We start from the raw sequence: 12,417 nt of genomic DNA, 5'->3' as shown, positions 1-12,417 counted from the left end.
TAATATTTTAATAACTTAATTTAAGATTTAACAGCTTTCTTTCCTGTGCTTTGTTGCATAATTAATCCATGTGATGGGAACTCATTAGACTTGGGGATCTGAAATGCATCTGGACACACAAGGGCTGTAAACAGCCCTAAAACCTGTATTAGGGCCTCTTTAAGGTGGCAAATTTAGATCTGTGTGCAGAAAATATAAATTATTTTATCCTTGGGGGTATCAGAAACTATTTTTTGATAGTTGGAAGTGTCTTTCAATCATATCTGTAATTTGTTGCAACTAGTAAAACTAACAAATTTTTGTCCCCTGAAATTAAAGATGAACTCCTTGACTTCGTGGGCTAAGATCTGGCCCAATGCCTTCACACATCATCTTGCATGTGTGTGTGCATGCCCATGAGCTGTGGGCACTTCTGCCCCTGAAAACATACCTCAAGCAGAAACTGCAGAGACACTTTGAGCTTGCCATTGAACAGTCCACCATGGGATTTTGTCTCTCTTGCTTGCTTAGTGCTGTGCTGCTGTGTTTATTGCATGGAAGAGATTAAACCTGTCATTTCCATCCTGGATTGCTGGAAGAACTGAAGCCTTGGTGTCCCACTTCTCCAGAGAGCACTGCAACTGCAAGACTTCCACGAGGTTTCTTGCTTCCTGCTGGTAGTGCTATTCTGCTTTGATATGAGAATGCAAATGGGTCTGGCCCCTAAGCACTGGTTAGAGCTTAAATTTGATGTCCAAGACCATGCTCTGGACTAGGCAGAGCAGAGGTTTGAAATCACTTTCCAGGAAAACATGGCTGAGTGAGCTGCCCATTTACCTGTGAGCATGGGTGTGGGTGTCTCACTTCTCCAGTTTGCAGTGAGAGCTGTGGAACCCAGCTCCAGGGGACAGGTTGTAGCAGACACCACCATGGCTAAGTCTGCACACCAGTCTGCCCCACTACTGAATATTTTCCCCTTCTGCACACCCCTGTCAAGGGTGCACTGCCTTCTTGACAAGCTGAGGCACAAAAGCATAGAACACACAAAGACAAAACAACAGCATGAAGGGATTAACACCTTTGGGAATCAGGGATGTGTTCCTCACCGTGTGCAGTGCTGAGATTCCCAGCAGAGCACCTTTTCCCCACTGGACATGAGCAGCAGCTCTAATGAAAGCTCTGTAAAGGAGAGCACTGCCAGCTGCCTTCTCTGGGAGCTGGATGAGTTCTGTGCAGAGACCTGTTTTCCACAAACAGGATTTACATAAGCACTGCACACATTTCTCTGTGTGCTGTCAGGGTGCCTTGATCCTTTTCTCTCTCGTGGCTTGCCTTCCTCTGTACAATTTCTCTGGTGAGCCAGGTACACTTGTGTACCTGTTTTGCTCAATTAAACATTTTTCGTGGATGTGAGTCATCTATTTCATGGTCCAGAACATACTCATTTCATTTCCTCTGCCCTCTGGTTATTGAGTTAATTAATACTTTGTAAACATCTTGAGACCTCATCGCACTAACTACTGTACAAAGAATAGAGGTTGTCCCAGAATGATTCTTCTGAATAGGACAGGACAGAAGTAGCTCAGGAGAGAGGAAAAATTAGAGACCATAGACTTCTATATGGTCCTCAGTTCTAAATAGTTAATTCTTAGCAGTTAATTTCTGCTGACTGACTAAATGCAAGCAACAAATTCTGGTTTTAACATAGGGACTGATCACAAGTCTCAGGGACCTGGGGTGAGACAAATGACCCTCACTGATCATTTGACATAGCAAATGATAGCAAATAGTTTCTAGCAAGCTCCAGACCCTTCCAACAAGATCTGGCAGATCTTCCTGACCAACGGGTGCTTTGAGTTCTTCATTTCCTCTGGACTTTGGATCCAGTGTTTGGGAGTGACCCATGAGGTGGCTGGCCCTGGCACCCAGCCAGCAGTGTGCTGTGGCTGGCAGGGGAAGTCACTTGCCCAGAAGGGGCCAGGAGCTCCACTGAGAGCAAGAGATGCTCAGCAGTGTGGTGATGTCCACTGGCATCCAAGGAGGGAGCAGCTGCAGGGACCCCAAAGAGGGGGTCTGGAGGAAGAGGAGGGCATGAGGGGCTGCAGGGCCAGAGCTGGGATCCCCCTCAGGCAGCCCCTCAGCTGGAGCAGAGACACTCCTGCAGCCCAGGGAAGGGCCTGTGCCAGGACAGGGAGAAGGGGAAAGAGGGAGGAGGGCCAGGAGGGGCTGGGAGGGACTCACCACAGCCCATCTCCACACCTGCACCCCTTGGTGTCATGGGGAAAAGCAAAGAAAGGTTTGTTTTAATTTTTCTTTTCTTTCTTTTTCATCATTCAAACCTATTTTATGTGACATTACATGCAATTTTCCCCATTATGTCTTTTCTGCCTGCGACAGTCACGGGTCACTGATGTCTCTGTCTTAATCTCAACCCACAAGTTTTTCCATCTTCTTCTCTTGTCAGTAAGAGAGAGAGAGCAACAGGAGGGTTGGGGCCCTTGCCACAGGGAGGACCCAGCTGTGCAATCTCAGGCTGCAGGGTGCTCCTGGGGCTGCTTTTCTGCAGGTCTGTGCTGATGAAGCATCTCTGTAACCAAGGGAAGGAGCTGCAGCAGGAGGCCAGCACGCTGTGGAGCTGCACAGATGATGGAAAGGAGGCTGGCTGGATTCTCTCCTGGGTGCAAGGGGAGCCTGATCCTCCAGCTGGAGGAGGGACAGGCAGTCCTGCTTATGGGATTGGAAAACAGAACATGGTCCATTCCCATGTGCAAGAAGCCAAGCAGAGGTGTCATGGATGATCGAGGGGTCCTTGACAACACTCAGATACAAAAAAAACCTCCACCACATAAAAGGCTGCTTTAAGAAGTCCTCAGTCTCCATAATTAGAGTTATGAAAAACAGAACTGGATTCAGCCCTGAGGAACCTGCTGTAGTTGAATGTGTCTTGAGCACACAGGTATATTAGAGCATCTCCAGAGGGCCCTTCCACTGCTATGGATTTGCCATGATTATGCAAGTCTCCTGTCCCCTTCCTTTCCCCTCTAGCCCTTGGGCACCTTGCCCTTGGCCACAGGCACTGCCTCCTGCCACAATGAGAGCTCTTTGGAAAAAGGCACAAGGCAACCTCTCCCAGATTGAAACTTGGGCATCTTCCTTTACAATGACAAGGGAGTGTTAGTGGTGGGGCAGCAGGATTTTATGCAGTATCCTAGAGATCTGAGCAGAATTTCAGGACAGATGAAGACTGAAAACTGATTTACTCTTCTGCCTGGGGATGATGGGGATTCAATCTTCCCATCACTTCTAGATTTTTGTGGGGTGAGGACCTTCATGGTGTTGTACTGAAGTGATGCAGAGAGGGAGCTGAAAAGCTCTCTGTATACATCCAGTGGCTCAGAGCAACCAGCCAGGAGTGCAGAGACCTTGTCACAATCATGACCTGTACATGCATTTTATATTGCCCTATTTCTAGCTCAGGTGTGTTCTGACATATAAGTACAATGCAAATGTCCTTTTCAAGATGCTTCTTTTTGGTATATGATGCCACATACATCCTGGAAGCAGCCACAGGGAGGGGGATCCAGCAAGCAGGATGTCCCTCCCTATAGGCACAGAACTCATGGACTGCTTTGCTTTATGTACCTGGAGAAACTTCAGGGTAAAAAAAAAAAGCCCAGAACCTCAACAAAACACGATGGTGACTAAATAAACATACATGCACAAAAAACCAGGTCAAACTATGAAGCTTCAGAGTTCAGTGGCCTCCAGTGCTAGGGGATGACTGAGCAGGGATTTTCACATATTGATCCAGTCACCCAAATCACATTTCTGGTTCTTCATGTTTTCAAATCTAGTATCAGACACCTGAAAATTTAGGCACTCATGCAGTCACACAGAGCACAGCTGGATGCCTCATACATCTTGTTCAAAGTCACCTAAGTCCATACCAGAGCTACAAATTCGATGTTATGGTAGATTCACACCTGCAGCCTTGAGCCTTGAAAGCTGCTGTCTCTGATATAAAAATTTGTCTCACTTTCTCACACCTATAAGACAGCTGTCACAGACAGCTGCCACCCACAGACAAGCTAAATCTCCACTGATAATTTCAGCAGAAGTCTCATCTTGTTACAGCTAGATTTCCTCAGGATGGTTTCACTCAAAGGAATTCTTGCTGGAGCTGACTCAGTCCCTTTGTGTGAGCAAATATCTCCTTGTGGTCAGGATCTTGAGGACAAGTACAGTTTGTTGGTTGTATCACTGTTTTTGCCATTGTGAATATGCATCCAGTGGAAGGCTTTAATGAATTAAGAATTATTACCCTGGGGGTGTAATATTTCACCACAACACACAAGCCTTGTCACCTTGATTAAGAAATGTCTCTAAGCCTGGGGTGGGTAGAACAATGATCCCACACCAGTCATGGATCTGCCATGAGACAAAACACACAAACTGAACAGTTGTACAGATTTCCCCACAAACTCCCTGTGAGTTCTGTTCTCTCTTTTCTCCCTCTGGCAGACACTACATCTGTTCCTTCAGCAGTTGCTGGCAGACAAGACAAGCCCCAGTGCCAGCTAATACTATATGATCTGCTGCTGAATTAATTTCCCACTTAAAAATTAAATTATGGGCACAGATCCTCATTGGATTTAATACAGCTATCACCTATTAGACATCTGATGGTCTAGCCTTGCATAGAGATTATTCTTCCTCTCTTTGTTGCAAGAACACAACCAAAGAGTTAGATTTTGATCTGATGTGTGAAGGCAGTGAAAATATTGATTGTTTTGTGTCTGATGCATCCATCATGAGAAATTATGATTTTTTTCAAAAAGCTGGAGGAAAACATGCCATTCAAAAAAAAAAAAAAAAAAAGAGAAGAAAGGCAGGTTGTAAAAGATACTATAAATCTTTTATTTCTTTTGAGTTACTATGCAATGCCCTTCATTTTGAAGGAAATGGTACAATCAATGATGCATACTTCTTTCTCAGGGAAAGAAGATATTTTCACTAACAATTCAACATTTACTGACAAAAGACAGCTTACAGAAAATGCTCATGGTGAAAAAAAATCATATTTGTGATTACACTTCTTATTGTGGATGATTTCATGAAGTGTTACAATGTCAGGAATTTCAAGTGTGCATTTAAAGAAAGCTTCTAATCCAGTATTAATGCAAAGGAATTTAAACCATCTAAACCACTGGTGTTCAAAATCACCCTGATTTCTTCCTATTCACAGTTAAAGAAAAAGCCTAATCTGAAAGTCTAAGCCCATGATACAATACTTCTGGCCTTGTCACTGCACACTGATTTTTAAAAATAGTCAAGCACACTCAATTAACAGTAGATTTCTTACAAATAGAAACTGCTGTTGGAAACAATGTATTTCCTTCCTCTACTTAGTTACTAGCCTCTGATCTCTTGTATAAAATTAAAATTTTGCTTTCAAAAAATATTTGCTCCTACATGACTGTTAGCTTTATGGTTGGGGCTGTTAATTGTCAGAAAAGCAGAGGTGGGAAACCACTGGACAACACACTTCACATACCCAAGGACAGACCTTTGGTAAAACTTCACCAAAGGAGAAGAGAAAGAAAACCACCATTACATTCAAAACCTGAAACAGATAATTATACAATATCACCTATTATAGTACTGAGTGGAAGAGTGAAATCAAATTAACAAAAGGAGTTTGCCTATGGTTTCATTAGTACAAAACAATTTAAGGTTTACTTCCACAGTCTAGGGTCCTTCACTCTGAAGAACATGTTTTTCCAAGTAAGAAAATAGAGTTTTTGAAGTTGCTTTTGAGAATTTTCCCTGCCTCTGCAACTGCCTACCACATTGGCCAGAGGAGTTCTAGGGTTGCTGTAATCAATACCTTGCATTCACACAGAATCAGGGATAACAAAATAGTCAGTTTATGTCTTTGTTCACCTGCCACGGAAGGTGAATGTCTAAATTGTGTTTTTAAAATTACTCAATCAACGGATAATTGTAGGTTTTACTACAACGCCTTTTCCAAGGCATTATTTGCATCAAACACACCAATACTCCAGGGAAATAAGACTGCTCATCTGCATTTCCTAGCTGGAGCTACATTTGCACATCTGGGGCTCAGCCTTGCCAGCCTTCACATGTGCATATTGATATTCACAGCAGTAGATATACCCAAATGACTAAATTCATATAGATTAAGTGTTTGCACAAAGGGCTTTTAAAATAAATTATATTAACTTTATACGTTAAAAATACAAGGGAAAGTTCAAGCATGACAAGACAAAGACACTGGAGAAGTCTGCAGCAGATCACCAGCTTACAACTGCTACAACACACCTCTCACCAAATCAGTGCAGCTCTGGGATTTCTGGGGGGAAACTGAGGCCAAAGTTTGGGCTGGGTTCCATGAGCTCTTTGGACAAGAGGCCCTTTGAGAAACAGCTTTCACTGCACTACTTGTTCTCCCCTGTAGATTATGCAACCTCAGATCCTCCACGCTCCCACCAGAGACATCACATTGAAATTCCAGACCCTAGTTCATAAAGAAATGTAAATACACACTTAATTTCAAGCACATGAAAGGGCTTACTGATTCTCAAGTGGCCTCAAGTAGGTAAGGTCTACTCAAAACCTTAAAATCAATATGGGCTTAAGACCTCTGCTAAAGCACAAGCTCTGCAGAAGGATCACACCTGCATTTCTCTATGTTAAAGCAGATGCAGGAAGAGCACTTTATCTATTCCTTTCCCCTCTCTTTTTTGATCTATGTAGAAGTCCTGAAGTAGAGACATACACAAAAGAGTCAGTTTTCCTGGGGGATTTTTTTTAAAAATCAAGCTCCAGAAATTCCAGCTTACTCTGTAGAGAGTAACTGAGCAAAGGACAGCAAAGACAAGAAACCAAGCAGTTGAGATGTGCTCCTACAGCAATTTCTGTTCTCACATCCAGGTTATTACAGGTCCATGGCTTTAAAACCAGACTGCTTAGAAATGTGTGCAGTGGTGTTTAGTAGCACCTATTAAATAACACTGCCTAATCAACAGGTAGGGGAAAAGAGCCTGCCTGTTAAAGATTCAGCAGTTGCATCTTTATCTGCTGGAATAAGAAATCCCTGGATGGAGGTAACCCTCTCTCAGAAAAAAATTTTAAAAATGCCAAGCTTTCCACCCTCTTCTACTTTTACACGTAGTGGAATGTCAGGGGACAATAAATTCCCAAACATAGCTTGCAGGGAAGTTTTAAGATTCCAAATATCAAACACTGGTATCCCAAGTGTCAGAGGAGAACAGGGGTTTTATAACACAGTAGAATGCATGTCAAACTTTACTGTGAGGCAAGCTCCCCCTTCACTCTCTGTCCTAGCAAAGCACTGCAAGCTCTGGAATTCTTTGCTAAGGCCCTGTGCCTGTGGGGGAATTTATCCCAAAAGGCATGACTGGTACAGAGAAGCACCAAGACCAGCACAAGATAAGATTTCAGTTGGTAAAAGAAGCCTTTCCCAAGCAGATTTGGTCCTTCTTTAAATTAAAACATAAAAACCCAAAACAAAACAAAAAAAACCAACCCCAACCAAACAACAACAAAAAAAAAGAAAACAAAGCCAGATTATGCAGGTTATCTTAGAAGGAGAGAAATGGCTAAGTGTCATAGTTCTGATGTTTCAGACACAAGGGAAAAATATTTTCACAACTAGTTTACTGTTTTGTACCCTGTAGATACATAATATTTGACATTTATAGCAGTTTCTATACTTTATGACCTAGAATATACTTTAGATCATGAATGAAAAATAAACCCATTCAGAGGACTGGAAAATAACGTGCATAACAATTTACTTTCAAATGCAAGGTTATGAAGGGCTTTTTTAAACTTCCAAAAATATCTCTAGGAAAATATTATTTTACATAGCTATGTTACACAGTGAAATAAACTTTGTTATGTACAAGGTTTCAGTATGAAAGAAACCACAGCTAGACATTTGCTCATGGTCTAGATAATCTGTTGTCTTATAACAGTCAGAAGTACAACAGAGAGACTCTCCTCCACTCTTTTTCAGACTGTCTCAGTGATCATTTCAGCTTTAATAGTTACTAGTAGTTGTATAAAACCTGTGTGCAGACATCCACATATTAACCCTATCACAGACATATATGGGGAGATATACTTCCAAAACAAGGCTAGATATCTGCTCAACAACCACAGTAACCTGAGTATAACTCAATTGCATATTGGTGAAAAAAAACCACACTTAGTGTAGGCACCTGAGCTATAGCATTCTAAGGGAGCTTGGTGTTAAACTTTCCCCTGGATTTTAGTGTTTCACAGCTAGCTTGTGTATTTTAGGCAGAAAACATGACATCACAATCCACTTGGCTCAAATTGGCAAAGTTGCTTCATATAATCTTAACTAATCAAAAGCTTGTGTCTACCTATTCTTAAACAACAAACTTTGCTCCTGTCACAGGGGTGGAAAGGACATAGCGTTCTTTGCTATTTGTGGTATAACTGTAAACAACTTCAGGGAAGACCATACAAATTATGCCTCAAGTTTACATCACACTGTTACTTTCCATTATTTAAATGAACTCAAGCTTATCTTCAATTTTGAATTAGAAACTGGCTCCAAACCAGTGCTTGTTTACACACCCCAGACCCCAGGACAAAGATCTGACAGTGCTGCCGGTGTGGTAGATTAGTTCAACAGCTGAATAAAAGTTCAGGGAATATTCAGGGCAGGCAGCACTGCACTCCACCTTCCTGAGGGACTTGCACAACTTTGGGGGCATGTCCTCTCCTCTAGTGCTATAGCTCAGCTGCATACCATAGAAATTAGCAAAAAAAAAGGAAATACGAAATCCCTAATGAAGAGGAAACTGCTTTGGAACACCCAAGCCTCCCTGCCTGTAGTGCCTTCCAGCCTGTGCTCCCTTCCATCACAGCTGTGCTCACTGTGGTGCAGAACCTGTGGCACACTCACAGCCAAGAGATCACCTTGAAGGACAGCTTGCTCAAGACATACTCTTACACATAAGCAACCTGCTTCTACTGCCTCTGTGTGTTTACAGGCATAGTCAGGAGCTCTGCCATTTGCTCTAGAAGTCAAGGCAGCCTGTAACAAGCCCTGACACAGCTCAGCATCTGCCTGCAGGAGTCCCAACACACACCAGTGTGCAGAGTATAACTGGGGAGGCAAGATTCCTTCCCTGGGGCCTGGCAGCAATAAATAAACCCTGTCCCCAAAGCCACACACTGATGGCAAAGGAGAAGGTCCCCCAGCCCACCTGCAACCTCCTATCAATTAAGAAGGCACCAGGCACATCAAACCCATTTCTTTAAAATCTGTGGAGATTTCTGCCTTATACTTTCTGGGGAACTGGTTACCAAACCCACAAAGCCTCAAACCAGGCGAGAAGCAGCTCCTTGCAATACCAACAGAAGCCACAGCTGAAGAGAAACAGCTGAAGAGAAGGGAAAACAAATATCCTCATGCTCAGAGCTACATGGTCATATCCTGAAAGTCGTTGGCTACTTCTAAATGATATTAAATACTACTAACTTCTGCTGATAAGTAGATGTCAAAGGCATTTAGCATCTTGTAGGGTCAGGCCCACTGGCAGACGGTTGAGGAAAAGGCTATGTGTGAACATGGCAGAGAGGAAGGGAAATAAGTGAGAGAGGAGAGGGGTAGAATTGCCCTGAGTTTTATCCTCTACAAATAAGTCAGGGGTTTTATCATCTAGCACTGAAGGAGTTAAGCACTAAAGCACAGACACTTAATCAGCTTTCCCCCTTCCTTTCACATGTGATTGGAATGAAGCTGCACCGAAGCAGCCCAAAGGGCTTATAACAGCTCAATTTCGCAGCCTTCAGTTTTAATCCCCATCACCCAGGCTAAGCAGAATGGTGGTGCTGAGGCTGCTACTCCACAGCAGTCTGAGCACCTGGATGATGATGGTCTTCCTCCTCCTCTTCCTCCTCCTCTGCAGTCTGCAGGTGGCTGGAGAGCTCCTGGATCACAGCAGCCTTACCAATCTGGTCATTTCTCCTCTTCTCCATGATCAGATCCTCCAGGCTCTGAAACTCCAGCGTGTGGCTGCGCTTGTCACCCAGCCGGATCTGCAGTCGGTAGGGCTGCTTGCCTATGCGCAGCTCCCCGCCGATTTTAAACTCTCGCTTGCCGTATCGGCACCAGGCAGCGAAACACTCAGAGTTTCTCCAGCTCAGGTCGCGATCCTTGCAGCCCACCTGCTCCAGGGCGTTGCGCACCACGGCGGCCGGGCTGAGCGCCTTGTAGCGGTACAGCCGGTTGGCGATGCGGCCCCGCCGGCCCTGGCTGGCGTCGGTCAGGAAGCTGTTCACCACCTCCAGCCGGTGCAGGTGCACGACTTGAAAATCCCCGACGTACACCACCCAGTGCGGGTACTGCGCTTGGCACACAAACTCCACCAGGTCGCCTGGCTTGCACCTATTCAGCAGGTTCTCCGGGGTGTAGGTGCTCAGGTGCCCCCCACCTCCTTCGTCACCCTCCTCTAACTGCGCGTCCTCCTCTGAAAAGCTCTTCTGGTAAATACACTCATCCCGGTAATAGACCGAGCACTCCACCTCGTGCAGCTGGGGATCGTAGGGCTGCAGGGCAGGGTTCTCACCCCCCGGGTCATGCACCGAATCCTGCTGCTGCTCCAGCTCGTCATCGTCATTCGAAAAGATGTAGGAGACCCCGATCCTGGGCCCTTCATCCCTGTCCATACCTGTCGGGTCGGCCGTGGGAACTTCCTTGTAGTTGAGATGGGTCAGCTTCTCCACCTGGTTCCCCATGCCCGCTGCAACGACAGACACACGGCGGGGCCATGAGGGCGGGCGAGCGGCTCCCGGAGAAGCAGCGCGGGCATAAACGCGGCTCCCCCCTCCACAGAGGCTCCCTCTCCTCTCCCGGCTCTCCCCGCTCGGCGCAGTCTCCAGCAGCGCCCCGGGGGACGGGGGAACACGACACTTCCCTACCTGTACGGAGGAAGGCGCGGCGGCACCACCACCTGTTAGGCGGCGGCGGGGAGCAGGAGAGAGGCGCAGGAGCCGCCGGGGAGCGGGCAGGCACCGAGCCACCTGTTAGAGAGGGGCTGCGAGCGCCCGGGGAGGCGGGAGGTCGGGAGGTCCGGGCTGGGGACGGCAGCGAGCGCACCCCCCGCCGCCCAGGTGAGCCGCGCCGGGCCGCCGGCCAGGTGCGCCTCCCCCGCCCTCCCCAACTTACCCCGGGGGCCGGGGGCTGCGCGGCGCCGGGAGCGGCTCAGGGGCGGCGGCGCGGCCGGATCATGGCCCGGCCGGATCGCGGATCACGGCCCCGGCCCGGCTGCTGCTCCCCGCGCACGGCAGCGCCCGAGCGCCGCGGGCTCCGCGCTGGGCATGAGCGCGGGGAGGCTCGGCCAGGGGAGGGAGGGAGGGAGGCTGCATCCGCCGCGGACGCCCCGGCAAGCGCTCAGCCCCCAGCATTTAAAGAGGCAGCTCTTTTTTTTTTTTTTTTTTTTTTTTTTTTTTTTTCCCTTTCATTTTTTTTTCCTTCCTCCCCTCGCCCCCTCCCCTCAACCCGGCTTCCTCCCCTCACCTCCCCGCCCCGCACCTTTTCCCTCTGTTCGCTCCTACATGCCAGGCGCTGCGCTCCCCGCCGAGGCTGGAGGCAGGCGCGGGGTGCGGGCGCTGCGCAGCTCTGCGCGGGCAGCGCTCAGCGCTCAGCCCGGCTCGAACGCGGCGCCTTTAAGAGCGCGGCCGCAGCCCAGCCCGCCGTGCGCTCGGGGGAGGCTCCGCTGCCGGAGTTTGCCCGGGACGCGCCGGGGGCCGAGCGGAGCTCGCTGCGAGCGGCGCGGAGCTGCTCCGGGAGGCGCCGCCCGGGCCGGCTCGGTGCCGGGCAAGTTGTAAAGTGAGCACGATCAGACAGCCCGCTTCTCCTGGGCTGGCTTAGCGCCTTCCATTCCTCCATGCGCCGAGTGTGGAATTAGGTTTATTCATTTATTTTCTTTCCGACTCCAACCGCTCAGTCTCTTTTTCAATATAGAAGATTATGTTCCTTTCTCCCCTGGAAAGGCATTATGAGATCTGGTGGGAATATTTTGCTTTCTGTGTTTTGGAGAACACAAAACAATATTTTGCTTTTTCATTAATGTCTAGTTAGTGTGCTAGGTGGGTTTATTTTTCATACTATTTTAACATCCACTGGTAAATTCCCGCTGTTAAAATAGACTACAGAGATAATTTATGGGATGTAGGAGTAATGTCTTTAATTTTATCTCATTTATTCCCTTTGTCTGTTGTCTTGTAATTTACGAGCCCAACTGCAACTGCTGCTCTGAGTATCCACTAAATAGCGGCAAATGAAGGAACAATTGTAGTGTTACCAGAGCCCTGGGCACTGCCCACAGGCTCAAAGAATAGTTTCTATCAGAT

At 46.8% G+C, this 12,417-nt stretch overlaps 1 protein-coding gene across 3 annotated transcripts; it reads right to left on the bottom strand.

Annotated features, from left to right (window-relative positions):
* Positions 1-4,872: 4,872 nt before the first annotated feature.
* Positions 4,873-11,791, bottom strand: LRATD2 (LRAT domain containing 2). Of its 3 annotated transcripts, XM_056484209.1 has the most exons (3): positions 11,231-11,468; positions 10,984-11,099; positions 4,873-10,805 (listed from the first exon to the last, which is right to left on the bottom strand). In XM_056484209.1, exon 3 carries the CDS (start codon positions 10,798-10,800, stop codon positions 9,904-9,906), a length of 897 nt encoding a protein of 298 aa, XP_056340184.1. In that variant the 5' UTR covers positions 10,801-10,805; positions 10,984-11,099; positions 11,231-11,468; the 3' UTR covers positions 4,873-9,903. The 3 variants fall into 3 exon arrangements, with proteins under 3 accessions (XP_056340184.1, XP_056340187.1, XP_056340186.1); XM_056484212.1 differs by lacking the exons at positions 10,984-11,099; positions 11,231-11,468 and adding an exon at positions 11,597-11,791; XM_056484211.1 differs by lacking the exon at positions 10,984-11,099.
* Positions 11,792-12,417: the final 626 nt, after the last annotated feature.

The sequence above is a fragment of the Oenanthe melanoleuca genome, chromosome 2, assembly GCF_029582105.1.
Source record: "Oenanthe melanoleuca isolate GR-GAL-2019-014 chromosome 2, OMel1.0, whole genome shotgun sequence".
Classification (NCBI taxonomy): domain Eukaryota; kingdom Metazoa; phylum Chordata; class Aves; order Passeriformes; family Muscicapidae; genus Oenanthe; species Oenanthe melanoleuca.
Note: the sequence above shows the minus strand (reverse complement) of the source record. Positions and strands in the feature narration are given on the sequence as shown.

Bases quoted from the DNA above. Each gene is read 5' to 3' on its own strand.
- LRATD2 (XM_056484212.1), bottom strand. From the start codon at position 10,800: ATGGGGAACCAGGTGGAGAAGCTGACCCATCTCAACTACAAGGAAGTT.